Source organism: Plectropomus leopardus, chromosome 15, assembly GCF_008729295.1.
Source record: "Plectropomus leopardus isolate mb chromosome 15, YSFRI_Pleo_2.0, whole genome shotgun sequence".
NCBI classification, from domain to species: domain Eukaryota; kingdom Metazoa; phylum Chordata; class Actinopteri; order Perciformes; family Serranidae; genus Plectropomus; species Plectropomus leopardus.
The window spans coordinates 26,127,935-26,155,889 of record NC_056477.1 but is presented as its reverse complement, the minus strand read 5'-3'; the positions used below and the strand labels follow the sequence as shown (position 1 = coordinate 26,155,889).

At 39.1% G+C, this 27,955-nt stretch overlaps 2 protein-coding genes across 2 annotated transcripts in view; one reads left to right on the top strand and one right to left on the bottom strand.

Annotated features, from left to right (window-relative positions):
• LOC121954685 (serine/threonine-protein kinase 32C-like) overlaps positions 1-17,126 on the bottom strand; it is a 92,572-nt gene extending 75,446 nt beyond the window's left edge. Inside the window, 1 exon segment of the mRNA XM_042502350.1 lies at positions 16,702-17,126. Within this exon segment, the coding sequence (XP_042358284.1) occupies positions 16,702-16,783 (82 nt within the window). The 5' untranslated portion in view covers positions 16,784-17,126.
• Positions 17,127-18,923: 1,797 nt separating this feature from the next.
• On the top strand, positions 18,924-26,917 carry LOC121954886 (leucine-rich repeat-containing protein 27-like). The gene is made up of 10 exons (XM_042502624.1): positions 18,924-19,184; positions 20,033-20,163; positions 20,471-20,529; positions 21,735-21,887; positions 22,755-22,956; positions 24,079-24,189; positions 25,065-25,167; positions 25,730-25,821; positions 26,573-26,693; positions 26,804-26,917. The coding sequence occupies exons 1-10, from the start codon at positions 18,924-18,926 to the stop codon at positions 26,915-26,917; spliced, it is 1,347 nt and encodes a 448-aa protein (XP_042358558.1).
• The last annotated feature ends 1,038 nt before the right edge of the window (positions 26,918-27,955 follow it).

The following is a 27,955-nucleotide window of genomic DNA, read 5'->3' as shown; positions in this document are numbered from 1 at the left end:
TAACAAAGAGCAAATGTTTGCTGTCTTCAACTTCAAACCGTCACAAAAGCAGAGTGCCTCTGCAGCGCGCTGAAGGCCACATCTGATGAATCTGTTTACTTAAATCACTATTATCACTGAGCAGCCATCATCATCATTTTCTCCTTGTACACTAGAGTGCTAATACAGCCTAATTGCGGTCTCTCTAAACAGAGCATTTCATGAATATTCATGAAGACTACAGAGCTCATTGTCTTTACAGGCATGACCATTTCAGCTATGGATCTCAACTGATAATTGGACAAGGACGGGGGGGATGCGCAGAGAGGGTGTACCAGTGCAACTCTGTATTCAGTTCCAGTGGTGAGTCGACAATCCCTGCGGGTGGACTGTCATGTGTTACCGTCTTTGAGTTTCCTTGCATGTGCATTAATTACCCTGAGAGTGTTTTTTTGATCTTCATCTGCTGGACGGCTTTTATGATGACACAAAAGAGTCATACTGCTGGAAAATTAAAGCAGCCATTAGGGCTTGATCTGGCTGGGGTTTTTTTTCCTCCCCTGTTTGTGTGCCTTGTTAATGTGATGAACCTCTATTCATAAACAACTAGTGGCGCGTGTAATTCATATGCTGTACCTTGTTGCTAAGGTTACTCACCAAATTAAAATGAACTTGAACTGCTGGTGCCAGAAGATCAATAGAGGGTATAGATCCAGGATGCACACGTCAACTATCAAAATTTTATTGGATGTTTCATTGCCAACAGAAAGAAACTACTGATTTTCTCCCTGAGCAGTCATGCCAGTTTATTTCTACATCCATCACTCACCTGGACTTCTCCCCAGACTTGTGTGGATGGAGACACTGGCCCGTAATCGTGTTAGCCATGTCTGTTCGAGTTATTTATATCTCTCTTCCTTGCTGTTTCCTGTTTATTCTGCTCTCTTAGTTTACCTTTTCCACCTAAGGGCCTATATATTATGGATATATCCATCAATCTTATTAATAACTGTTGACATAATGTAGGAAACTTAAAATGTACACTCAAGATCTGTTTTTGATGCTATTTATGGTAGGCATTTTTTAACAACAGCCTTTCAAACCGTGCTTGCTGTAACCACAGAAACCACAGGTGCTATCATACAACCAGAACTGCAATTGTAAGTCAAGCTCAACAAGACAGAACCGTTACAGAAGGTTGCAGAGAAAAACTGCAGCAGCATGAACTTGTTCGTCTCAGCTCGACTCCAGCCGTTGGTGTTGTGTGCAACTCAGCTATCTAAGTTGCCAGTGGCTAATTTAGAACACAAGCCACAGGAGGGAAATTCAGGTCAACAGTAAACAAGCTAAGTTAGCCCTCCGTACTAATACATGCTAAATACGTTACCAACAGATCAGTAACGTGCAACATTTTTTTTGCTGATATGAATTAAAAGCCTGAGACTGTATCCTGTTAAGTCGCTGTGAGCTGTAAATTTAACACCTCTAAGCTGAGGGCAAACGATAATGTTAACTGGGCAAAGCCTCTCTTCCTCAGCTCTACGGCTGCCTTTATCTCACACAGAATCACCTTGGATCTGGATCCATGTAGCTGCCTGTACCAGAGTGCAGTGCAAAAAGAAGGAATGCTCACTCTGCAGCTACGACTGGAGACCCAAAAACATCCCAGAACGAACACCACACACTGACTGACAAAAAAAAAAAACAAAACAAAGACGACCGGTCGACTTTAAGAATCATTAATCATCAGAGTTCTCCCAATTATTCAAAATTTTGACTTTCAGGAAGCAACACTATCAATTTATTTGAGGAACACCCATGACACAAGCCTTAAAATGTTCTAAAATAAGAATGGGACTGTGTGGACAAGCATTGACTGACTTATTGGTGCTGTTTCTTTATTGTGGCTTATTTACCATGAATACGGTCTATCTGAAACTTGGATCATTTTTTGTTTTATTGTTGTTTTTGTTTTTGCTATTTCACCACTACTAGAAATGCAAATGTAGATATTATCCCTTTATCACTATCCTCATTCATATTTTAAGACGCTGGAAATTACATCAGCAACAAATAAAGCCTGAAAAGCTGGAAGTTAGAACAGAATTACAGAGAATTTTGTTAAGTCACATGGGTGTAAATTAGCCAGACCAGCAAATTGCAAATAGTTTTGAGCTTCAATTCTTGAAGGATTATACAGTAACGTATGTTTCCAATGAACTGCCTGATGGAATAATAAAACGTCCACTGGTCGGCCTACAGCGTCACACAGGACACCCACCTGCAAAGTACTTCCCATGCATTGTGACAAACACAAACATGTACACAGTCATAACGCCGTTGCAATAAAATGTAGTCAGTCAGAAACTTTGTGTACAGTATGTGTGAGTATGCACAACATTGTGTTGCCGTAAAATTGAATGAGTTATGAAAAAGCTGCCCAGATGTCAAGTAAATCTTCACAAACAGGGAGCCATGTCGCTGAGAATGAAAGAGGAGAAGTGAAATTGGACCTCTACACACAGTAAAATCACTACGGGAGGCTGCATCGTACATCTAAAGGCTGTCAAGACAAGGAGGGAGCAAGACGAGAGCACTTCAGAGGATAATTCTGCACTGCAGCATGGGGACTCTCGCATGCACAGCACTGTCACAAAGAAACATCATCTGGACCGTGTGAAAACTTCTGAGGTTACCATAGCAATGTGTCCCTTTGTGTGTGTGTGCGTTTGTGTGTGTGTTTCTCTCTGTCTATGTTGCGTTGCAGTGCTGCCACATCATCTCCCTGTCCCTGCATTGGCATAATTAATTCACTGTGATTCACAACTCCTGGGCAAGCATCGACACATTGTGTATTCATCATGTTTTGGCTCATTAATAAAACACAGGGAAAGCATTGTGCTGGACTTGAACTATCTATGGCTCTTTCTCATATCTGAGGTCACTCAATACAGACAGTCTACACTGCCGGCCAATGTTAGTGCCAGCTACTCCAGTGAGCAATGGATTTATTGCACAGCCCAGCCTGACTGCTCAAAGGTCATCATCCCAAACCAGGACCTTGAAACCAGGTCAGCTGCTGCAGAATCATTGAAGCTGAAGGTACAAACAAAGCTGGTTCCTGCTTTGTATCAAATCTTGGCTCTGATTCTTTCCATTTTATTGGAGAAACAAAGAGACTAAAACATTGGGTGTTTTGCAATACTTTTTGGTAAGAATTTATGTTTGTTTTGATGGGATGGGCATCAGTATTTGAGTGCAGACTACTCATTTGGATGTCAGTATTTGTTCAACGTAAAGAGTAACCTCCCGCATGCGCACGATGATACAAATCTTATTGTAGAGCTGTGAGCAGACTACTGCTGCAGGAGTGTAAGCTCTGCACTGGGAAGGGGTTGGGGAAAGTCTGCACACACACAGTGACAAGGCTAACTGTAGCATCACACGGCTAACGTTACCTAACGGTTATTACCAGGTTTAATGAGAGAGTAGAGCTGTTTGAGTGTATGCGAGTTTGTTGGTACTGTTTAACGGCTTGGATGTTTGGCGCTATTGCTGTGTTAGCTTGTGTTAACTGGACAGACACTGAACTGACCAGGAGGACAGTGTCTCTGAACTCCAGAGGCGCTGTGTCTAACCTATGTAACCGCAACAACAAATTTTGGCTGATTTTTTATTTTTATTTTATAGGGTAAATTAAGCCTGGTTGTTAAATAAATAAATTTAAACTTGCACTTGTTTTCCGTTGTTTGCCAATTTATATTTCTATTCTCACATTTAAATTTCTTTTTGAGTTTTCAAGTACTCAATAGTAAGTTTATGCAAGTACTAAAATATGTAAGTTAATTAAAAATTCACATCCCTAGTTGTGATTCAAAGACACCAAAGCATGTTAAGTGGGGAGGGGGGGGGGGGGGGGTCACACTTTTCATTAGTGATAAGGTCTTTTGCATTTTTCACAGAAAATAAATATACAATAATAAATAAATATCATTATCCTCTATTTGAACATGCACAAGATGAATGTCCCCTGTTTCATACTTGTTTTTAATTGAGTCAGACAGACCAGCGCTAGCTTTATCCTAGGGCATTGTGAAAAATGTAGGATTTGTATACAATGCTGCAGGAAATGTACCTTCCACTATATTATTAACAATATACACATGCACTGACTCATGCATATCCACCTACGTATGTAGACAGCTGTTTAGTGGATCTATACTTCCTGCTTCCGATATGTTTCAAACCTGCTTTTCCAATTAGGAAGTGTATCTCAGCACATAACCCTATTTGCTCCCACCATCCTTGTGCATCTTCGGGTGTACCCGGTTTCACAAACCACTAGGCTATGACACACTGCGGTGCAGAAAACAGACCACGCTACAGGGTTAAAATGCCATAGTAACCTTTCGACTGTTCACAGAGAGATACATTAGGGATCTATTTAGAGCCTGGTGGGAGGTGGTGGGAGGGAATGCAGTAGAAGCATAGGAGGAGGAGGAGTAGCAGTCACAAAGAGTGTTTTAGAGAAAATAAAGATCGTTTGCTCCCACCATCCTTGTGCATCTTCGGGTGTACCCGGTTTCACAAACCACTAGGCTATGACACACTGCGGTGCAGAAAACAGACCACGCTACAGGGTTAAAATGCCATAGTAACCTTTCGACTGTTCACAGAGAGATACATTAGGGATCTATTTAGAGCCTGGTGGGAGGTGGTGGGAGGGAATGCAGTAGAAGCATAGGAGGAGGAGGAGTAGCAGTCACAAAGAGTGTTTTAGAGAAAATAAAGATCGTTATGGTATACTGTAAATAGAGTTCTATACGGTCCAGCTCTATACTGCTCAGGTATTGAGTCTGGAAAAACTCTTTTATTTTCAGCCCCTCCGAGGTGAAAAGTACAGTGAGGGCTAAATAATGCATCTTCACTTTCAACACCAGCTGTCCTCAAATGAACACAGGGAAGTGCAGTGCATGCTTCAGCGGGACGGTGTTGATGTACCACAAATTATTCATAATAGCATCCCGATTTAAGATCATTTCCAGGGAAATGTCTAATATGCAGACGTGTTGTATGCATGTATTGATCAGAGGACAAAAGGCTTTTAGCATCAGTATAGTGAAGTACAAGACAAAGAAAAACAGCTTTGTTCTAAAACCACTGGAAGAGACAGAATACCACTAAACTGTCCTTGAGCTGCTGCATGACATGTGTGACACTGCCTTTATGAGTGCGTTTAAGGTGAAAGGAAATGAGCACTCCAGCCTAGTTCTTTCTCCTTTGCAGTACCGATTTGAAGCACATGCGGGACACATTGTGCTCTGGCCCAGATACACCTGACTTCTGTTAGTCCTCACAGGTATTTAGGACAAGCACCAGAGCTGTATATTCAGTGCACCAGTCAGGTGTGCGCTCACATGATGCCTCAGCCCAAACCCCACTTTTCAAAACCCCACATTGTTACACAACACCTTTTTCTAACTCTTTGAAATCGACTGTTTCCTTTAACACCTGCAAGTAGCAGTGTGACTGTTTTTATAGACATCCGATCTACGAATTGAAGGAGGTTTGTTTGCATACACACTCCCCTGGGGTGTTAACGGGCAGCTGGAAAGGAGGAGCATCTGCCAGATTTAATAGTGTCACATTTCAGCGGCCATTCACTGTAGAGCGTTTCAAGAATGAGAATATGGTGTGTGTGTGCCACCAGTGAGTCAGTGTGTCTGCATGTGCACAAGTAACATGGTTACTGTTGGCTGTCTGCAGTAATCTGAGATTTTAAATGTCATGTAAATGAGAAATTCAGTTTCTTTAATTGGGGTAAGGGATTAAGCCATGTGTACACTTACACAGTAACTAGGTTTCTTACAAAAGCACTTGTGCGTGACAAAGACTTCAAAGAGGGGAGGTGTTCAATCCAAGCTCGCGGTTAAAACTTTGGGGTAGGGGAGAAATCAGATTACTGACTGACTGCATGTAAACATGGCTTCTTACGGCAACACGGATGTTAACGCTCTGATATCCTACCATAACCTGATTTCTCCCAACAACCTTGTTTCGTGTGTGCATGTAAACATAATGAGTGTGACAAAGCCTCTGGTAATACACGTGAGCTCAAAGCTCTACATAAAGACGTACAGTGGTGGTTTGTGATGTGGTGGTCTGACATTAAAAAGGCTGGCCAACAAACCGGCAGTCCTGTCCTCATGCAGCACAGTGAAGAGCAGAGTCACCTTCCTCTGACCTTATTCTCTCAGTTACATATAGCCTCCTGGGAAAAATCACATTTCAAACGGATGGCCATAAAAAATATGCTGTCATTTCATGAGAAGTTCAACAGTTTGCTGACTTTTGGAATAACATGGACAAAAAAATTAAGTTGTTATGCATTAAATGGTTGTGGATTATGTTATTTATGTAATGGAATTTCTTATTACAAAGGAATTCCTAATACACATCATCAAATAGATCAATAAATCATTGGAACTGACTGCAGGCTTTACACCTACCCCAAAAATGATTGTCAAATAACAGCTTACCAACTGAAACTAGGTGCAGCAGATATGATAAGCCCTTTTAACATTTAATCAGTAGCAATAACAACAACTGTAAATATCACTTGCTTTTTCCAGATTTAGTAATTTAAGCCAACATATCAATAATAAAATGAAATGACTAGTAGCAATTCTACTTAAAGGTATATGCAATTCATTTCTTACTAGTCACAACATTAATTCTTCATATCAATAATTCATTTCTTACTGATGGAAATGTTTTGAGATTTGTCTGCAGTTCAATTTTGATGTGCTGCATTTCCAAGTTGACGTAGCCATAATGTCATTTTGACTGGTTGTAATTCTAATTATTGTTTACGACTCAATTCTCACTGGTAAAAATGTTCATTTTTGATATCAACAACTCATTTATCACTAGTGGAAATGTACGATACTGAAATTTACAATTGTTCTTGCATTGGACGACAGGTCTGTCAAGATTTCTCCACAAGTTGAAGGAGTAAGGACACTCGGTATGTGAAGAGTTTGAGGAGTCGTGCCTGTATTTTCCACTCTTAAAATAAACAAAAAAACTAAAGTGACTACAAATAAAAGTACAAGGATTAAAATCTGTTTCTTTACTTCAGTGTCTTATACATTGATCATTAACTAGTGAGGATTCTGACTTTTTGCCATGAAGCTTTAGCCTCAGTCTTTCACAATATCATGTAGTCATCAATACATATATATATATACAGACGTTTAAACAGGGTTTAACAAGTTAGCCTGAAACATTAAAAACTCACCAGAGGCGGCATTTTCACCAAATTCATGTAGCTAAGCTTAGTTTATTATCGAGCTGCAGCTGATTTAATCTGCCAGTGTCAGCTATCATGTCAACCAGTAAAATGTCTACCTATTTCTGAAATTGAGGACCCATTAAATTTGAAGCACTGAAACAGTTTTCTCATAGAAACAATGCACGGGTGCTGAGATTATCTGAACGCAGGTTTTAATTGGTTTCCATGGGATATAATGTCTGGGCTGGCTGCTACATTCAAAGTAGGAACCCTGAATTTGTCTCACTACACTGCACAGAGGTCTCCCTACAAACACTGTCTCACTCTCACACACACACGCACACACACACGCTCACGCACACGCACACACACATGCACACACACATGCACACACCCTGCGTAATGAATGGGATAATAAACTACTGAGAGTTTACATCTGTCAGTCTGTCAAGCAACTTGTGTTGACTTGTGATTTGCGACCCGAGTCTTTATCCTCTGCATCCTCCTCATTCGCTACGAGGTTTGCTTAAGTGTGGGCACAGTTAAGTACTTACAGTAGCATTCACGTTTCCCTGCAGGAACTGGCAAGGCAAGAGTGCTTCTTCTCTCCCTCTGTCATGAAACTCGTTCAGTAATCGAAGCGTTGGGAATTAACTGAATGCGGGCTGAAAGCAGTCGTATATTTCTCCATGAAAGAACTGTGCGACCTCAGAGCCAAATATTGAACTAACCTAACTGCTGCTGCAAGGCTGCCTACAGGTAACAGCTTTGTTTGCTTTGTCAGATGCTCCTCTTTATCAATTCCAGTCTTTAATTTCCCATTACAAAGATGAGCGGATTTATGGTCAACAATAAACCTCTCTAAAAGGTTGGGCAAGTGCAAATGCGGTGTGGAAAAACGGCAGAAAATAAAGACAAAACAATCAGCAGGTGTGAGAGAATCCACACTCACTCCTCCAAGCCGATTTCAATTACATTCCCCTCGCCCTAATCCATTCCTCCCTGCACAGGCGCACACACCTCAACAAGGAAAAGCGACCTTTCTTCCCTCTGTTGTCACCACAGCATCAAGCTGAGCTCATCTCTTTGAAGACGCCCTGGCACTAGAGCTGCTACAACTGTCATCACCTGCACATCACCTGAAGCAAACAAGGTTACATAAGAGTGGAGAGATGGACAAAAAGTACACGAGAGGCACTGTCAACGGCTTTTAGGAGGTGTTGTATCTGATGTGGAGGAAAATTTTGAAAAAAAAAACCCAACCCATTGATAGCACAGAAGGCCTTCTTCATGAAAGCCGCTGTGAAATGTCACGACTTTAACAACAGAATAGCACGGGTGGAAATAATAAAATGAAATAGAGGTGAATTCTGTTTAGCTGCTCCAGTGTCAGGGTCCTGGTATTGTGCGTGCTGGCTCTCTGTCACACTGTAATGACTTACGGATTGGACAATTGAATAGGAGCCATCATTAATGCTATTAGTAACACCTGTTTTTCCTATCATAAGTCAAAATGCCTGCTGTGAAATAGAGCCTACGCAAAGCTGTCAGTAGCAGAAGGTACTGTCAGTCAGATGTAAAAACATTGTCAGACCTGACTAGCAGTTTGTCATTATTATCACAAGTGGACAACTATGTTGCTGTTTAACATAAATAAAGCATCACTTTTAAATGCAGCGATTAGATTGTAATTTTATTGAGAAATGTCTAGTATACATCTGGTGTTAATAAATGTGAGCTGAATTGTTGTCAGTGTTTAAGAAATCTAAGGCTGATATGCTTATCACTCGATTAGATCCTATCGAGATACTCAGGTGAGGATTTGATATGTATATTGTGATTGTGGATTGTGAGTAATGCAACTCCATATGACCATTTACTGGGATTTTTGTTTTACTTTTGTTGTAAAAAGTTAAATCATACACTTCCTGAGGCTGAATATCATGAGACACATTTCCAAAATGCAATGCACATTGCATGTCAGTCCTTCCCACTGTTATTTCGGCACTATCATATACTGCACAGAAGTGGTAAACAAACTAATAACTGTTTTTACAATCTTATGTTTACCAATTTTATTCCTGTGAAGCATTAAAAGTGCAACAGAATGAATACGACATCTATTCTTTTGCAATTTAACTTAAACTGGTACATTTGTGACAGCCACCATAATATTAACATTACTGATTTTCTTATTGCTTTGTTTTCACTATATAATTTGGTAAAAACTTCATTGTAGAGTTGCATGATGCACATTGATTTGCCCAGCAGCTCCTCATCCACTCTCACTTGTTATATCAGACAACAAATGAGACATGAATTAGCTAGCTAGTGCTCCCTGTAGCCCCTCTGTGCTCCTGTTGCTAACAAACTTAGACTGGGTCTCAACTGTGTAACAGCAGCAACAGAAAGTTTGCTGGTCCAGCAGGGAGTCTGCTCTGGCTCAATTCAAGTCACTAAAGCCCCCACTGAAGATCTGTCCTCGGACCGTTCCCTGATTTGCTTCCTTGCTTTGGCTTTGTTTTTCTTAAAATAGATATGACATCATGTTACTTATAGACTACCTCAGTAAAATCAGCAACTTATTTCCCGCTCTGTATTTAAATTACATCAATTCAGGCATTGACAGATGATTGAAATACTGTTTAAAAAATGTCATCTTTAAGTGATTTTTCCCACCCCAAAAGAAAACCCTGCAAGTAGCAAGCGTTTCTTACTCAACAACTGACAGTTTTACTTTGTTCATTTCTAATTCTTAAGCTGAAAGTTCATCTCCTTTCGGCAATTACACCTCAACTTATATCTCAACTCCTTTTAATGCATGCACCTCCAATGACACTTCAAACTCTTTCAAGTCTCAGGCTTTCACCTTTGATGAAAATAAAACTTCCATTGAACAGAGTTTACCCAAAATGCTTTCAATGCTTGCACTTGAGCTGACACTTAACCTGAAATCTGCTTTCAGTTTATACTCTTGAACTGAAATGAATGCTCTTCAGTTTTTCGGCTTCAACATCCAGTTCCAGATCACTTTATCAACTCCACAGACATTTCAACTCTTTTCAGCGCTTGACCTTAAACTAAATGAGAAACTTTATGCATTTCAACTCCTTTCAGTTTTGAGTGCTAAAAGGAAATGAAGCTTCAAATGATAACGTTCGGCTTACTTTTGAATAGACACTTCAGCTTCATACAGCCATTAAACTTCAACTTCAGTGTCATTGTTGGGTTTTTTTTAGTCTGTTTGTATATTTTAACTGTCATTTGAACTTCCTTCAGTAACTGTACTCTAAAGAATACTTTGTATTCAAGCTTTTTTCAGATGTTCAACTTCGAAAGATTTTGCTTTTTCTAAATTTATCTAATTTCACAAAAATGGAGAAACATGATTATGCAAAGCAGATTACAATTTAAGGTCTGTTGTTTTAATTTATAGAAAATCACTGCAACATGAATTGAATATTGGTCAGGAAAATCTCATAACCATATTGTCAACAGATCATTGAGCCCTTGATTATAAGTGTATTTTGAAAGAGTGATGATATCACAAGCAAGTTGCTTCAAGAGAAAGACCCAACCGTCTGAACTGAGTCCACGCTCTGCCATCAGAAGTTACTGCTATGACCAGGACAGTATTCCCCACCTATTGCACTTCACTGCTAAGACCAATTACAGCGGCCTTCTGCTGCGGCCAGTAGCTGCAGGCGGCCATGAAGTTGAGTTGAATAAAGAGAGTGAAAGAAAGTGAGAGTCTGTAACGGAGATGAAAGAAAGTGAGCGCCTCAGTATTCAGTGCAAGTAATCAGCCATCTCTCTCTGCGTCTATCTTTATCCTCAACCAAATCTGCTTTCATTGCCTCATACACTTATCCTTGACGGGAAGAGCAGTCACGCACACACTCAGACATTCAGGCACACACATACACGCCTACATGGAGAATAGAAGTTTATCGTCCACAGAAGTGGAAATTTGCCTTTGGCTTAACAAGGATGATCAAATGCACACAACAATGTAACAACACAATAAACAGGCAACACAATTAACAGCATCTCCTGCATGCACAAGCACTCCCACACTTCCAATACTTTGTAAATCCTTTGGAGCAAAAATAACAAGTACACTAAATCCGTGCCCATGCTCAATTAAAGCATGCATTTGTCAATTCTGCACTCTTTCCTGAACACTGTAGCACATTCACAACAAGTGCCCTCTTTCAAAAAAGTGACAAGCTAGTGCTGTTCCAAGTTCAGATGAGGATTTGGAGAGAGCGAAGCTGCTTTGTCTGGAGTCTGGTTAAAAGTTAAACTTAATAGTCATTAGAGTGAACCTCATTTACATTACGGCTGCAATTAATGACCGATTTCTTTCTTGGTTAATTTACTCATCATTTCCACAAGTGGTTCCATCCACGAAATTTTTTAAGTAATGACAACAACCAAGTCTCATGCTCGCTTGTGTGTCTGACCAGCAGCCAAGAATCCAAATTTTCCAATTAAAAGGCTGAAGCAACTGTTTGCCATTTCCACTTCCAAAATGTCTGAAACAAATAATCAACTCATTGTGCCACAGTAGGATTCTGGACACACAACTGCTTATAGTTCATCATTGTTCACTAAGGGCATTTTGGAAAACAGTGATTTCCAACCCAGGGTCCAGACCCCAATCAGGGGTCACACAATACATCTGAGCGGTCGTGTGATTAATGGCTAGAAAACAACAACAAAAAAAGTTACACAAAATTTCATTTATTTTTTTGCTAGTTTTTCTAAAAAATCATCATCATCATCATCATCATGTCTGTGTGGTAGCTATGAAGTTGAAGCTGTACCTTGTATGACTCCATTTCCCAAATATATTGATTAATATAAAATATTTCATTTTCTGTGCTCCCAGTTTGGATTTGGGTGGGTAGGTTTGCTTTAAAAGACGCTCTGTGCTTTGTCTCATAGTGGCGCTTCACATTGCTGCTTTCAACAATCACCACAGACTTGGGACATATATTGAGACTTACTGGTTTTGAGCTGACGCGGAAAGAATGAACATGTAAGAGACTGTACATTTTTTATCAAAGCTCTGTTTTCACTTTACTTTTCCCTCTTTACAACATGTGAAATTACTTTTCTCTTCTTTCTCTTCTTTCTCTCACTGTTGTCTCTAGTCTCGTCTCCACTGCATGTGTATCGTACTCTCTTGAATCACAGTGCTTATTGCAATGCACGGATCTGATTGGCTGAGTAGCATCATAGATGATTAAAGGCATGCGATTGGTCTGTGAGCTTCCTCACTAAATGAGTGCTGCTTTAAATGCTGCAGCAGTTAAAACAGAAATGCTCCGTCAAAATAAATAATTCTCAATGATTTATCCTTCCTGGTTATCAAGGAAAATGCAGAGAATAATAATAGTTTTCAAGTGTGTATTTCTCAGCTCACAACATGCAAATATTAAGGAGAATAAGAAAAATAAAAACCTTAAGTTTTTACTGTACTGTTTTCAAAATAACTTAATATTTTCCAAAAAAAAGCAAGTTTTTCCATTAAGTGGCTAAAGTTTTCTTCTTGGCTTTCACTGCAGGTGGACTTTCCACATCCAGGCTATCCTACTCCATTAATGCGCAAATCACAGCCTTTTATGCGGTTATGTAATCGCACAGTCTGAAATCGCGATTGCAATTGTGATTAGATAAATCACGCAGCACTAGTTTAAAGCAAACGCTCAACCAAGGAAAAAAAACAGCTAGCCTCGCTCTGTCCAAATCTACCTGGGAGCATCTTGAATGGCCATTGAAATCACAATAAATTTCATTTGTTTGATTTGTACAAAAACTGAGGCATAAAAATGTCATGTTGTGGGTATATGTGGTTTATATGCTGCACTATTTCTTTGCTTTCTACAGTCTTTGCTGGTTGCCCACCTGGCCTAAAAAAAAGTCCAGCAATCTTGAATTTTAACAAGCTAGTAAGCTCAGTAATTCAGCAGCCAAAAGAAAAAAGAAGAGACTTCTCTCAAATGATGATAGCAGACGTGCTAAAGTGTCTAACAGACCAGACTGGCATGAATTCTGTTGTCAAAGAGTTTCAGTGAGAAAAGCAATGCATAAACTAGCCGGATGTGCACCTCAATCAATTCCACAGCCTTCCTTTGCTAATCAAACTATCTGCCAAAAAAGCCCTTTTGGCAGCTACGCTTGGACGTCAACCTGACCACTTGATTATGTTTGCAGCCTTTTGAGCCAAACGCTGCTCTAATATTACTGCCTAATGTAGGCCATATGCTGTTTTCCAAGAAGCCAAGAGATACTGTTTCTAAGAGACCTGACAGGCAGCAGGAGACATCTACAGTCGAAGTCAGCATCCACTACGCAGTGCACCGCGGTTTGCTCAGACTCTTATCAGTGGTAGGCAGCGCTTTGAAAGATGAACAGTGTAAAAGAGAAGCAGCTGCCTCACAAAGGTTGTACGCAGAATCGGCGCTTCACAAGTGCTCAAGGTGATCCAACTGACATTAACAGTTGTCTCTTTTTAATGCATATGTGCCCTCCACCCACTGTACTCCATACCTACTGTTCACTATGCGCTCAGAAGAAGAGTGTTTCATTGCTGCATAAAAGGACACACTCTAGAGTACATCCTTGTGATAGCAACACTGTATGAATACATCAAACAGACCTTTGCACCACAGAACAGTCAATCTATGCATCTAGCATGATAGTGGTTATGACAGAGGCAGGTCTGACGGCCATGCCAATGATGCAACTGCACTGGCTCTTGACACGGCGGGAGGAAATTGAAATTGAAGCCGATATTAGTTTTTGTAGGTCATGCATAAGAGGCACCTGCTTCATACTGATGATAGCAGCGCATGGAAACTGACTTCTGTCTGCTAATAAAGATGGTGCAGGCTCTCTCTCTTCAAATTCAGCACAAACAAAGTGGAGTAACACACTATCTCAGCCTTGAGAGGTTCAGCCCGGTGCTTCAAGGCTTCTCTTTTAATTACAGAGAACAGCTATAAAAACAGAAATTTGTACGGCCTGGCCAAGAACATCACTCTAACCAATGCGGGCTTTGATCAAGTGCTGTAAGGGTGAGAACACAGCACTTAAGGCTGTAGGGCCACTCCTATTCTTTTCAACAAGCACTCACTTTGATAGCAATCTGAATTAAAGCATTTCTTGAAAGCTACTCCTTGTATGTAGGAACACTACAGCTCCAATAATTAAGTCAATTATTTGATCAAAAGAAAATCAATTCCCCACAATTTTAAAAGTGAATTATTTTTTTCATTCATTTGTCAAAAATGTCAAACATTAGCTGGTTCCAGCTTCATACATGTGAGAACTGGCTGTGTTTCTTTGTAATTTATAACAGTAAATAAAGTGTCTTTGGGCTTTGGACTGTTGGTTGTAAAAAAAAAAAAAAGGAGCCAATTTAAGATGTCATTTAGGGTTATGGGAAATTGTGATGAGCTTTCTGAACAATTTTTGACATATTAGTCATTTCTGAGCTGAAATGTCAAACATTAGCTGGTTCCAGCTTCTTAAACAACATGAGAGTTTGCAGCTTTTCTTTGTCATTTATAACGGTAAATAAAGAGGCTTTGGGTTTTGGACCATTGGTTGTAAAAAAAAGACACCAATTTAAGATGTAATTTAGGGTTATGGAAAATTGCGATGAGCATTTTACACAACTTTTTGACTTATTAGTCATTTTTAAAGCAAAAATGTCAAACATTACCTGGGTTCAGCTTCTTAAATGTGGGGATTTGTTGCATTTCTTTGTCATTCAAACAGTAAATAGAGAGTCTTTGGGTTTTGGACTGTGTGATAAAAGACACAAATTTAAGATGTCATTTAGGGTTATGAGAAATTGCAACGAGCATTTTACACAACTTTTTGACATAGTAGTCATTTTTTTAAGCAAAAATGTCAAACATTACCTGAGTTCAGCTTCTTAAATGCGGGCATTTGTTGCATTTCTTTATCATTTGTGATAGTAAATGAAGAATCTTTGGGTTTTTTAACTGTTGGTTGGACAAACAAAGCCAATTTAATATGTCACTTTGGGTTCTGTGACACTGTGATGAGCAGTTTGCGCTATTTATTTGACATATTATAGACCAAACGATTAATCGATTAACTGTGAAAAAAATCTGCAAAGCAGTCAATAGTGAAAACAACCGTTTGTGTTGAAGTAGAGGGTTTGCGCAGGTTAAACAGGGTATACCCACTTCTTTTTCTGGCCGTTTACTGTATACCCACCTCAGCCAAAAGCCTTTATAATTTACACAACTTTTTGACTTATTAGTCATTTTTAAAGCAAAAAAGTGTAAAATGTAAAGACAGAAAGACATGACCATGTGCGGCCCGAGTTTTGATAGCATGTTGATGTGTGCAACCCACTGCGGGAGACACAGAGAGGGTAGTGATTGTGATTAAAGTGCCATGCCTTTGTTTTATGTCAAAGGCATGGCATATAAGGATTGTAAACCCACTTCCTCCTAAGGAACCTACCCTTCTGGTACACCCACCCTATCAACTACCACTACACCACTGGTTGCAGCCCTAAGGAACACACACACACACACACACACACACACAGTGAGAGAGAGACGGAGAGAGAGGCCATATGACCACATCCCTGCAGTGAAACGACCTAATTTACTCAAGTTTTGCCTGTAACTTGGCCAAACACATCGATGAGAGCTCCGTAGCAACACTGGATTTCTGAGATGCAGTGATTCAGCGCTGGGCTTATTGGGGTTCACTTCCAAAAGGCTTATTCCCCCATACACTGACAAGATATCATGAATTAACATTACTTCCATGCATGACACTAATCTTGTCTTAATTATGCAATTAACTATCTGTCTTCAAATAGTCCACATTTCAAAGAGTCATTCAGGCATTAGGGTATTTTCTCACAGTGTGAGCAGCAGATATTCCTGCTGTGACTGAGTGGTAATGCTGCACTTCGTGCTTCTCATTTGATCTGCACATGAGCTAATGTGAAGTGGAAACTTTGTATGCTGTCAGTGTGCGTTATGTGGGCGTTATTGTGTGTGATGAAAATACAAATTTAAGGTTACTTAGCTTTTTATCATCGCCTCCGACATTTCCAAAACACAAAAGCAGCCTTTGTTAAATGCAGGCAATATGCTCTTCTTAGTCTTTTAGCATCAACTCCAGCATTCAAATCAGCAACAGTTTTCTTCCTGACAACATTTCAAATCCTGGCAGAAACTTTGACAACTTAGCTTAACAGCACAACTCTGTGCCAATGTGACAGGCTAGTGCTAACCTGAAAAATGGCGTAAAATTGACACTTTCCGTCAAATACTGACACACACAACTATGACTTTAACTTCTAAAGCAGTGTCATTTTTAATAGGGTTTGTGGGGAACTCGGGCTTTACTTTTCCATCACTTACCATCCTCCTTTTCGTCGAAAACTGGTCTCTTTGAAGAACTATTGGCTCCCATCCTCTTCTTCCACTTGCCCCAGTGAAACATTGATGCTCAGATTGCATTCCTCGCCTCTTGAGGAGAAACTACAGCTCTGTGTTTGACACCCTCCTCAAAAGACTGTGATACTAACCATACATCTCACCCAAACCGTGTCCTTTATTTCGCTTTATTTATCCGATATCTATTCTGCCGAAAAAATTTAAGCGCCGCGACTCAAAGTCTCTCTGAACCAGGCGGGAGCGAGTGTAGTAAGTTACCGACGGACCGTAAGATATTTGACAAAGACTGACTGCTCGGTTTGCTGCAGTTTGAGGTTAATATAATCACTCGGTGGTGGTAGTGTTCAGTTGTCTTCCGTAGCCTGCCAGCCAAACCGAGAGACTTGTGTTTTGTCGGGGCTCAGAGTAAATGCTGCGTCGAGTTAGCCGCATTTAGCTAAAAGGAAGCAGGAAGTCATGCGGTGTTGCCTTAAAAATAAAAGCTTACAAATGTTTCAAAACCACCGCAGTCGCCTAAAATTGGGCTCAACTAGAGAAACTAAAATTACAGAACGTGAATTGATCGTTGAAGTTTGACTATAGATTCATTAAATCAGCTCACATTGCTGACACGAAGTGATAATAATCATTATTATTATTATTATTAATTGATTTTAAAAAAAAACATTAAAAAAACACAATTTACATTAAGCAAGTTCAGTGTGGTTGATTAAGATTACAAATCTAATGTTACATAAAAGCAGTCTAATATGCCAAAATAAATGTGTCAGTGACTACATGTAGTCTTCACAAACAATTAGAGTTGAATTGATTAATCAATTAGGTGTCAACTATAAATGGCCTTCGAATTTAAAAATAAATACATCGTGTCAGCAATGTGAGTGATTTTTGGGAAAAAAAAAAAAACGCAGTCAAAATCCTCTGACTTTTGCTTGTTAAATATGAGAACTTTTTGATTTCTCTACTCCACTATGACAGCAAACTTAATTTCTTTGACATCTGAGGGCGTCATCTTGGGCTTTATGAAACACTGATTGAACTTTTTTTTCATTTTCTAACATTTTATAGACAGAACAACTAAGTGATTAATTGAGAGAATAATTGACAGATTATTCAACAATGAAAATAACTGGCATTTGCAGCCCAACAAACGAAATATGCAAGCGAACGATTATGATTTAGATTGAATAACTGTTTTCCACTACATCTTTTTTTCTTTTATTTATCCACCCACTATAGTTCGATCCGCGTTTCTTTACTTTTACTGCAAACGATTTCTAAAAAGGCTTTTATTATGAAATTTATAACCAGAAGCCGCTCACTAGTATTGTGACTAACTCGACACTTGTGAGAGTAGTGTGACAGTTGCTGGCCAGTGACTGTAGTCGACGTAGCCCTGTATCACAGACTGTCATGCATATCAACACAGAAGGGCCAGCCTCTGTAGGTGAAGCTAGGATAGCTCAGTAGAAACTGAGGAGCTCCCACCGCTTTTTAACAGCAGAAAAGTGGAGCTGCTCACCTCCAGCCGAAATGAACCTCACTGAATGTTTCCTCAATCTCATTAAGAGATGGATGGGTGGTGCCGAATCACTGAGGGGGAAAAGGGATTTAACACTTTGTATTCAACATACACAATAGGTTTATTTACTGTGTTACATCGCTGCACCTTTTTTTTCAGTATGAAATATGCAATGGTGTTCAATGTGGCAAGTTTCCATGCGTTTTGCATATTATGCAAGAAAATCATTGGTTGATACATTACGGATGCAGTTCGTCTAGTTTGCACGTGGACTGTTGCCGTAGTTTGTGTTGACGTCGTTGCCATGGTTACGACATCGAACTTGCAAGGCGGTATCAAGAAGTTAGCTTGACGTTTTTCTTGGTCATATTTTATCATTTTGTAAAGTTTTAATTTTAAAAAAGACATTAAGTTGAGTTCACAGGCTACCAGTATGTTTATTCAAATTCCAGGTAAGTGAATACGGCGGTTGCGCATCAGTTAAACTGTCTGCTAATGTAATGTAAGCTAATGTATTAGGCAGCAGCAAAGTATGAACAGCTAGCTAACATCTGCTTGTTCTTAAGTTAAAATCTCGCGTCTGCTGTTGCGGCGAAATTTGTGCATTCAGTGTAATTTGAACTTTCTCATTTTCAGACACAAGGACAAAAGACACTTGAACAACATGAACAATGTCCAGTGCTCACTAAACATCTTAGCATCACTTCCACAATGTCCTTTCACAAAGGAGGAAGAGGAGGTTCTTGACCTGCAGCCCAGTTTTGTCTTTGGGGACAGTGTTGTCAAACCACAGGCCTCCCACACTCTGCCGGAGGATGCTGAGCAACAGGAGCTCCCTGAGCCTTATTCAACAGAGACATTATATCTGAGCAGAACTCAGCTGAAACATGTCCCAGAAAGTATTTTGAAAAATAGCACACTAAAGGTCAGTCTGGACTTCACTGTGCATTTGTCACCGTCTACCCACCAGCTACATATGCTGCTGTGTTTTTCAAGCAAAAAATCACACAATTAAGCATTAGGCCAGTAATTTCATATCTTAGTATAATTTGTTCTTGACATTAGATACTTGACATTAGGAAGTAGCTGAGTTATGACTTGTTTTTGTTTGTTTGACCCTCCCTGAAGCTACAAATATTTTTCTTTGAACCTCTGTGAGTGACTTGGGGAAAATGTATGATCCTTACTTGACCATAAATTTATTTTTAGATATTTAAAAGTTACCATTTGATGTTTGAAAGTTGCAAGTTTGATGAAGAAATTCTGGAGTTGAAAAAAGCTTTGTTTTTCACTCTTGTTGTGCATGTTGGTTAGTTAGTGCAAATGTTTTTGTTTTGTTTTTTGGCAACATTTAACATAAGACATGTAGAATGAAGTAATTTTGATGAAATGAAATGGGGGGGTGTTTCTCTATGGAAGTACGGTCCCATATAATGTGTTTAAGGATCGACGAAAATTTGAAACTCCAATGATAATTTCCAATTTTTTTTCAGTTTCTGGCTGTGATACATTTTGTAATTTGGGCAATTTAAAAGAAAACAGGCCTCCAATTTAGAAGGCACGTGTTCTTTACATATAGGCAGTAAAACAATTACAAAATACAGCCATTTGAAGCTGCATGCCGCTCCCCTAAGTCAGAATGAAAAAAAACATTAACCCCTCCTGAGTGCTTAAAAAATAATTTGGCTCGCCTCCCCCCTTTTTGCACTACCCCCTCCCCTACCAAACAGTCCCTTATCTAATAATTCTATCTGCTCATTGTATCATCTCCAGTATTTATATCTTGAAGGCAACCAGATATCCTGTATCCCAGATTCAGTGTTCATCAGCTTGCCAAACCTTCTGTGGCTGGACCTCAGAAATAACCAAATTACATCACTCCCCCCGGAAATTGGCTTGCACAGGTAGGTTACTTATGCAACTGCTCTTTGAAATGTATTCTCATTGATTCCAATCCTTTTGGCCACCATGGGAGAACAGTTTCTCCTCTTCTATGTCACATTTCAGAAAAGTTTGAGATAGGTACTTTTCTATTTTAGAGTTCTGTTTGGTAGCATATGCTCAGAAAACCAAACTCACGACTCCAAAGTGTAGCCAAACTGGATTTTTTTCTCACTATTTTGTACAATTTCTTTGTGTTAAGATAAGGACTAAACACGTGTCAAGACAAAGCTCTCGCAGTCATCTAACAAACTGATTTTATTCACATAGATCTCTGAAAACATTACTTCTGGAGGGAAATCCCATCTCAGAGCTTCCACTAGAGCTGGGTGAGTTGAGTTCAAGCACCTTTAGCAGCACGAAATGTCTGTTTTCTTTGAAATAACAAGCTTTCTTCCTGTTTCATCAGTTTCACTAAGCCTCACTGGCAGCAAATTTAGAGCTGGATTACATGCAGTGAATAACTAGTGGTTATTAATAGAAAAACACACAATAGTGTTTCATGTATTTTGCTTTCCTTTTTACTGTTGTCACTAAAGTTGTTTTCATATTCGTTAACAGTATGTCGTTGGTAACAATTCCAGTCCCAAGTGAAGACAGGCATGATCCAAGTCAAGTCCCAAGTCTTAAACTTTGACTTTTGAGCTGTAAACAAGTCATTCATTCCTCACCAAATTAAATGCAATTTAAAAAAAAACAGTGAGAATATATGAAATTCATAAAAATAATGAATACTTTTTGTATTAATACTACTACTACTATTACTTTTACTTCTAATACAATTATGATAAATAAATAATATATATTTGTGAAAATAAATTTGACCTTAATAATATTAAAAAACTTACAAAAATAATGGATGAATTAAAAAAATAAAATAAAATAAAATAATTGTTAAAAATAAGTTTGAACTTAATTATATATTTCTTATATATAAATAATGGATGATGATGATGATAACATAATAAATATTTCTTAAAATAAGTTTGACTTGCACTTTTATAGCATATAACTGTTCACTTATAGCCTAGCATAACAGAATGAATTATCTCCTGTCTTGATGTTTTTAACTCATCTCATATCAGTCAAGTCACTGGTGTTAAAGTCAAAGTCGAGTTGCAAGTCTTTTGATATTTTTTCAAGTCAAGTCTAAAGTTATCAAATTTGTGACTCCAGTCTGACTCAATTCCAAGTCATGTGACTTGAGTCCACACTTCCACACAACACACTGCTAGGAGCAGAAGTAATGTTAATGGCAATTTATCAAGTTTATGTATGAGTATGATTATATATGCTCATGTTTTTGTTTTGTTTTTTCGGATAGCATCGGATAGACGTTTTTAGCATATTTGAATATTGGAGGGGATGTGTCACCCACAGCATATTTTATAATTACTGCCTTACAAGGAATACACAGTATGTGAGATTCTTCCACTAATGCACTCATTGTAAATTAAACTGGATAAGTGTCAGATAAATGCAAAATCCTGTATACATAGCTCTAAGAGATTCTTTATTTGTTCATTTTTCCCAGGACATGTGATTACTCTGAAAGGCCTGAACCTGAGGAACTGCCCCATCACTTTCCCTCCACAAGACATCGTGGACCAGGGGCTCCAGAGCATCCTGCAGTACCTGAGGGCTGCTATGGCTCAGCGGCCAGTCAGCATGAGAAAGAGCCCCACAGGTGAGTCAAAGGCACCTTAACTTTGAACACGGCAGCAGCAAGGTGCTCAGTATGCACGTGCATTCCAGCCATCTGCTCTTTTTGTCAAAGATAGGACGGCTGGACACAAAAATAGCTCCTTGCCCTGGTACCACTTCACTGGTGTGACTTCTGTTCCCTTGGAGACAGCACGTGCCACTCGGCTGACTCTCTTTTTTTTTTCCTCCCCCTGTTCCAGCGCTGAAATATTTTTAGCCAGATGAAAATGATCGATAACCTGTGGGCTCTAAACAGGGGCTCTCTGTCGCTGAGCACTGTCTGGAGGTAATCACTGTGAGAAGCCCAAGACAGCCCTCCACAGGAGAGGCTGCTGCTGCACAATGAGCGGAGCCAAACCCCTCAATCAAACCATTTATCTCTCTGCCTACGAGGTTAGAGCGATCGCAGGGCTCCAGGTCTCCAGGGGAAAACTCCTTTCTTGTAACTGGCTCGGAGTATAACTTTAGCCGTTTTGAAAATACACCATTCATTTACATACTGCATTGTCATCAGCCTTTTTCAGCTGCAATAACATGGAATATCTAGTCTAATTATCCTCCATGTGGGTAAAAGTTACATTCAGCTCCTTATTTTTATAACTCAGTTTAAAAACTCGCCACATATTCAGCTCTGCAGTAAGATCTGAATGTTTCACCTGCTATTATTAGTTTGTTGGTAAAATGTTGGCACATCTTTGCTGCAGTTGGAAAAGAACTCAGTATTCTATCACTAATTCTTGATTCATCATGTGCTTTCAGCAGCCACTGTAGCTGCAGCCAGCAATAATTGTTGCCAGTACTGGCTGCCCCCACATTATACTTGTAGCTGCCATGGTTGTTTCGTTGGTAGAGTTGCCAGCGGTGGAGAAGCTCCAGCTGTCAGAGCTGATGGGGTCCAGTGTGGAGGAGCAGGATGAGTCAGTGGATGAGGACGAGCTGCAGAAGTTTAGGGAACTCAAACAAAAGATGATCCTGCTGGATGAAGCTGAGCGTGGCTCAATAGCTCAGGGTGACAGAAACCCCAAGTCACACCTTCTTCCCATTATCAGAAGGTGAGTAAAAGTATTTGGGCAATAGAAGAAGAGCCTTTTGAAATAAAGTTAATTTTTCATTTTGGGATATATGCTCATTAGCTATTTTACCCTAGACTTAGAAGATCAGATTTATACCACTTTCATATCTGTACTTTGCATATGAATCTACAGGAGCTTAGCTTAGCATAAGCATTGGAAACAGGAGGAACCTTCAAAGCTCCCTAATTAATTTATTCCATACAAAAACAGAAGTGTTAAAAAAAGGACATTCACATTTCTATTTTTTATTTTTAAATTTATGTGCCAGACAATTTCCTGGCTGGGACCGTTGACTTACCTGGAGTCTACGCTGGTTGCCTGACAACTAGTCCTGGCCAAGAAACAGTCACATATAACATCCTGTAAGACAACAAACTGTCATTTTAACAGCTAAGTGTTTAGACCAATTGAATAAATGAGATATGATATGTTCAGTTAGTCACTATGTGTCAACTTGAATTTCCTTTAGAATCCTAAAAAGGCGAACATTCATAATGAATTGAAGTAAATGGTGACTGTGTTCAACAAAAACAAAACTGTTCCTGATTATTGAACACTGTACTAAAACTTTCATAAAACTAAAAAACAAAAAAAAACAAAAAACTCACACCTCACATAATGATAATAAATTTTCACAGCATAAGACTCTATGAATAACTCAGTTTTGACAAAAATGTCAGGTAGAAACCAACAAAACAGATTCTAAGGTGGTGAAATATGTTTGTACTGAGCAGTTAGAGAAGAAAACAACTAACTATTGCCTTTGTTGTGGCACAGTGTATCCAAGCAGCAAATATCTGCTGGGCATAAATCATTTTTCACCTGTTCAGATACACTGTGCAATGAAGTCTGAAAGTGTTATTGGCTATCTGATAGTAGGGCAGAGGAGGTGAATTTGTTTCGTTTCAGTAGATAACTTTTATGCTGAGGTCTGGGGTTGCGTATGGCATGGTGCCTTGGAAAAGGATAGCAAAACACTTTTTAATGACATTCTCCGCAGAGGAGACCCAAGTGATAAAAATCTCCCAGGCTGTCTCCACTGGGACTCAGAGCTAGGGAGAGCGATAAAACTAAAGCATTTTGTTTCAATTTTCTTGTCAGAAAAAAGGCAACTACCAAGGCCGGCATAATTCCTGAGATCCCCCTGTTTGACACCCAGCATCGGAAGAGGCCAGAAGAAAAGAGACAGGCTATTCTCGAACAGAGAAGAAAGTAAGTTAACCCTTTAACAGTTAAAAAAAACAAATTGGCTTGTTTTCTATCAAAATATGGAAAGAGGGAGATGAGCAACTTGAAACAACAAGCAATAGCCCAAAAATGACCAAGAAATTAGTAAAAACGTTACAAGAAAATTATCTGAAAATAATAAAAAGAAAAGCAAAAACATGAAAATGTTCTTAAGAGTGATATATATATATATATATATATAGAGAGAGAGAGAGAGAGAGATTTTTCTGCAACATATTTTTAAACATATAAGAGTTATTAATGTAGTTTTCTGGCCATTTCCCCCTGTATTTTAATAATACATAATAATCCCCCAATTGTCAGGTTATTTCCTTGTCACCTTTCACTAAATCTTTACAATTCATGGAATACTGTGTTGCTACTTCAGTTTTTTGCAGGTCTTTTTGGAAAAAAGAAATTTCATCAGGTTTCAGACGTTCAAATCCTCGTCAAAGGCATATGAACGAGTCACGGAAAAACTGCATTTGATCCAGGTCTTGAAGGGTTCATTTTGCTTATGGGAGCTTAAGTTCAAGATTATAAAACACCATATTGACTATCCTGCTGCACTCCATTTTGCGCATTAATTTGCACTAGATTTCTTGCACAGAATATTTACGTAGGTCAGGTAATAAAGATGAGGCCGAATATCATTTCATAAAGCAAGGCTAAATTGTGTCGAACTGGCATTTGCACAAGTGACCAACAGAAGGGAATCCATACTATGTGCACAATGTAAAGACAGAAAGAATAGTCCATGTTTTTTTTTCAGCCCTCTTTGCAACCATTTAGAAATGTTAGCACAAGGGCCATTTCTCCTTGACACAGATCTGTTATATTATCATCTGGATCTTCCACAGAAGCCAAGAGGCTCTTCAGAAGTGGCGCACACAAGCCAAGATCACACAGGGGAAGAAAATGTCTGAGCAGAAGAAGCACGCAGAACAAAGAAAAAAACAAAAGGTATGTGTAAGATACGTCACAACTTTCCACCTGTCAAGCTTCCAGCCACAGGGGGGCAGTAGAGCACCACCTCTGTCACAATGGGTGGAGGTGGAGGTCTATAATAATAAATATGATAAAGCATTTTGATGCTGGTGAATGAGTTTACAGGTAGTGGCATAACCAGAGTCAGTGCTCCTTAATGATGTTATTGAGGACGGTGCTGTTGAGGGGAGCAACAGATGGCAGCGCCTGTGATGGAGTGTGTCGCATCACTGATCGCACAGCGGCAACATATAGCTGTCAGAGCCGATGTACACATGCAGGAACGCACGATACAGATGAATGCTTTTGAGTCATTTGACTGTCAGCTGCATTTCCATATATACAGCTGAGCTGCTGCTTATTAAATTTGCATTACCCAGAAAATCAGTGCAAATATTCACTGAAACATAAAGTGAAATTTGGCAAATGTAATCTGGCTTTAGTCTGGCATCACAACAGCTGTATCTTCCTACATGTACACAAGCTGCCCTCTAAAACAAAAATAGCTGTGCGTGATAATAAACACTGTCTGTTACAGGAAGCAGAAACAGACTCAAAACCTTATGTGGAGGACAGCAGTGACACTAGTGAGTCATCCGGTGTGTCCATCACAGACTGCGAGGGGTCAAGGTAAATGGGAACCGGGTGAACAAAATACTTTCAAAAGCACAAAAGTGAAACACAGAAACCTGAAACTTGAACCAGTATAAGAATCAGATGTGCTGCATTGGTCAGAAATGTTTTATTTTGTTTGTCATGTCAGTAGCTTTCACACTGAATGTACAAAAAAACTGGAAACATCTGTTCATTTGGTTTAAACAAGCATCTCAGAGTTTAAAAATCCCTACCTTAAACTTAAATTCTTCCGTTTGTCTCAGAGATCTCAGTTGTAATGGGTACATATTTAATAAGGGAAATCAATAACACCTAATGTTTTGTTCTTATATTCTGGATATCTGGTGTGTACAACTTTAACAGTGATACAGAACATCCTGAGCCATCGAGATGCAGGGACAACAAGTATCCACCAAATGGCATTTTGCATTGTCTCCAATTATGAGCAATGCAGATGCAGGTGGAAAGCTAGAGACACCTAGTGGACATAGAGAGACTGTACACCCACCACACAGCATCAGCAGTTTCTTTTGTTCTTCTTGAGCTACATAATTTCCCCAAAAAAGCTAGATATTACACCTTACACTTTTCTGTTTTCACTGACAGAATGATTCTCGACCATGGAGAAACAGTCACTCATAGATTTGCGTTTTTAATCAGCTGTCGACCAGTCTTGAAGGCTATGACACCTATGGCTACATTTAAGCATCTTAATAATTAGTATTCCTGTATGAAATGATGCCCTTTGACCTGTGTGGCCATCCAGATCAGCTCGCGAGCTGGAGCGGCAGATCCGTGCCCGTGCTGAGAAGATACTGGAGAGACGCAGGAATCCCAGCGGCACGGCAGCCGAGCATATGGCAGCGGCTGAGCAAGATGTGGTGGAGGTCAGACCTATGCTTAATTATTCACACGGCTCATCTATATTGAAATCATAGGCCAATCATCTGCATTCATTTGGTATTGTTGTTTTCTTTCTCCCCACTTTGAATGACAGATGAGGAAGCTACAGGCTCGGCTTCTGGAGAGGAAGAGAAATCGGGGAAAGGCTCTTGAAAATTCTTTCACTATCTTCACTGCAGACACCTGGCCAAGTTTCCTTGATAAGTAACAGGGATTATAATGTCTGTTTGCATTCTGTGGCATTGGATTCATACTCAGAATTGATTGGAAAGACTAATACCATTACGATTGTCCATTATAATGCCCATATAATTAACAAAAAGATCACAGGCGTGTTCCAGGGCAAGTGAGTGTTTTAAAATGTTCTTTCTCTTGGACCTATGCAACACACCTCCATTATTATTTATTTATTTATCCATCATACAAACTTGTCATGATCCCTGTCTGTCTTACCTTATTATCATTTAGTGTCTCATTAAATGTAAAAAGTATGGTGTTATCACTTATTTGTGAAATTAACTATTCACTTGTCAAATGTCACACTGACACACCACACATAGCATATGCATCATATTCACTGTGACAATTATAAAAAACCTAATTACCACCAGGTAATGTCCATTAACCCTTTGAAACCTGGATCAAGATCGGTTTTCTTGTGCTGCCTTTCACAAGCTAACCTTTGAAACAGGAGCAAATTGGTTTGATTAAAAAAAAAAAAAAAAAAAAACATTTCTTGCAAAAGGCAATCAGCAACTTAGTATGAAATAAAGAAGAAAATGATCAAAGAACTAGGGGGAAATATCATTAAAACTGAAATTATAATTGTTATAAGTATGTATTTAAATTCAGGTTACAGGGGAAAAAAAAAAACATATGTAGAGATTTATAATTAAGTAAACTGTTCATTGTCTTCTTTCCATGTTTTTGATAGAAACCAAGCCAGTTTGCTCAGGTTTCAATGGTTTAATTAAGGCTTGGATAATGAATCCAATGAATTAGAAATTGTAAAATCTATATACTCAGATTAGGATTAGGTCGCTTTTTTAGATTGACAAAAAATAGATTTATATATGAATAGTGGATGGGTTTGCAGAAAGGCACATTTCAAGTATTGTACTGAATTGAAGGATTTAAATGACATTTTAGCAAATAGCACATTTAATGCTGCTGTGAGAGTATACGTAATTGTAGTTCAAATTGATGGCTGTTATTTAGGTTCATATTTATCTCACATTTGTCAAAT

Excerpts from the sequence above, each read along its gene's own strand:
- LOC121954886 (XM_042502624.1), top strand. The coding sequence starts at position 18,924 with ATGAACAATGTCCAGTGCTCACTAAACATCTTAGCATCACTTCCACAA. Across the intron at positions 19,185-20,032 it reads TGAAAAATAGCACACTAAAG|TATTTATATCTTGAAGGCAA; the intron begins GTCAGTCTGGAC and ends TATCATCTCCAG. Across the intron at positions 25,822-26,572 it reads ACAGACTGCGAGGGGTCAAG|ATCAGCTCGCGAGCTGGAGC; the intron begins GTAAATGGGAAC and ends GTGGCCATCCAG.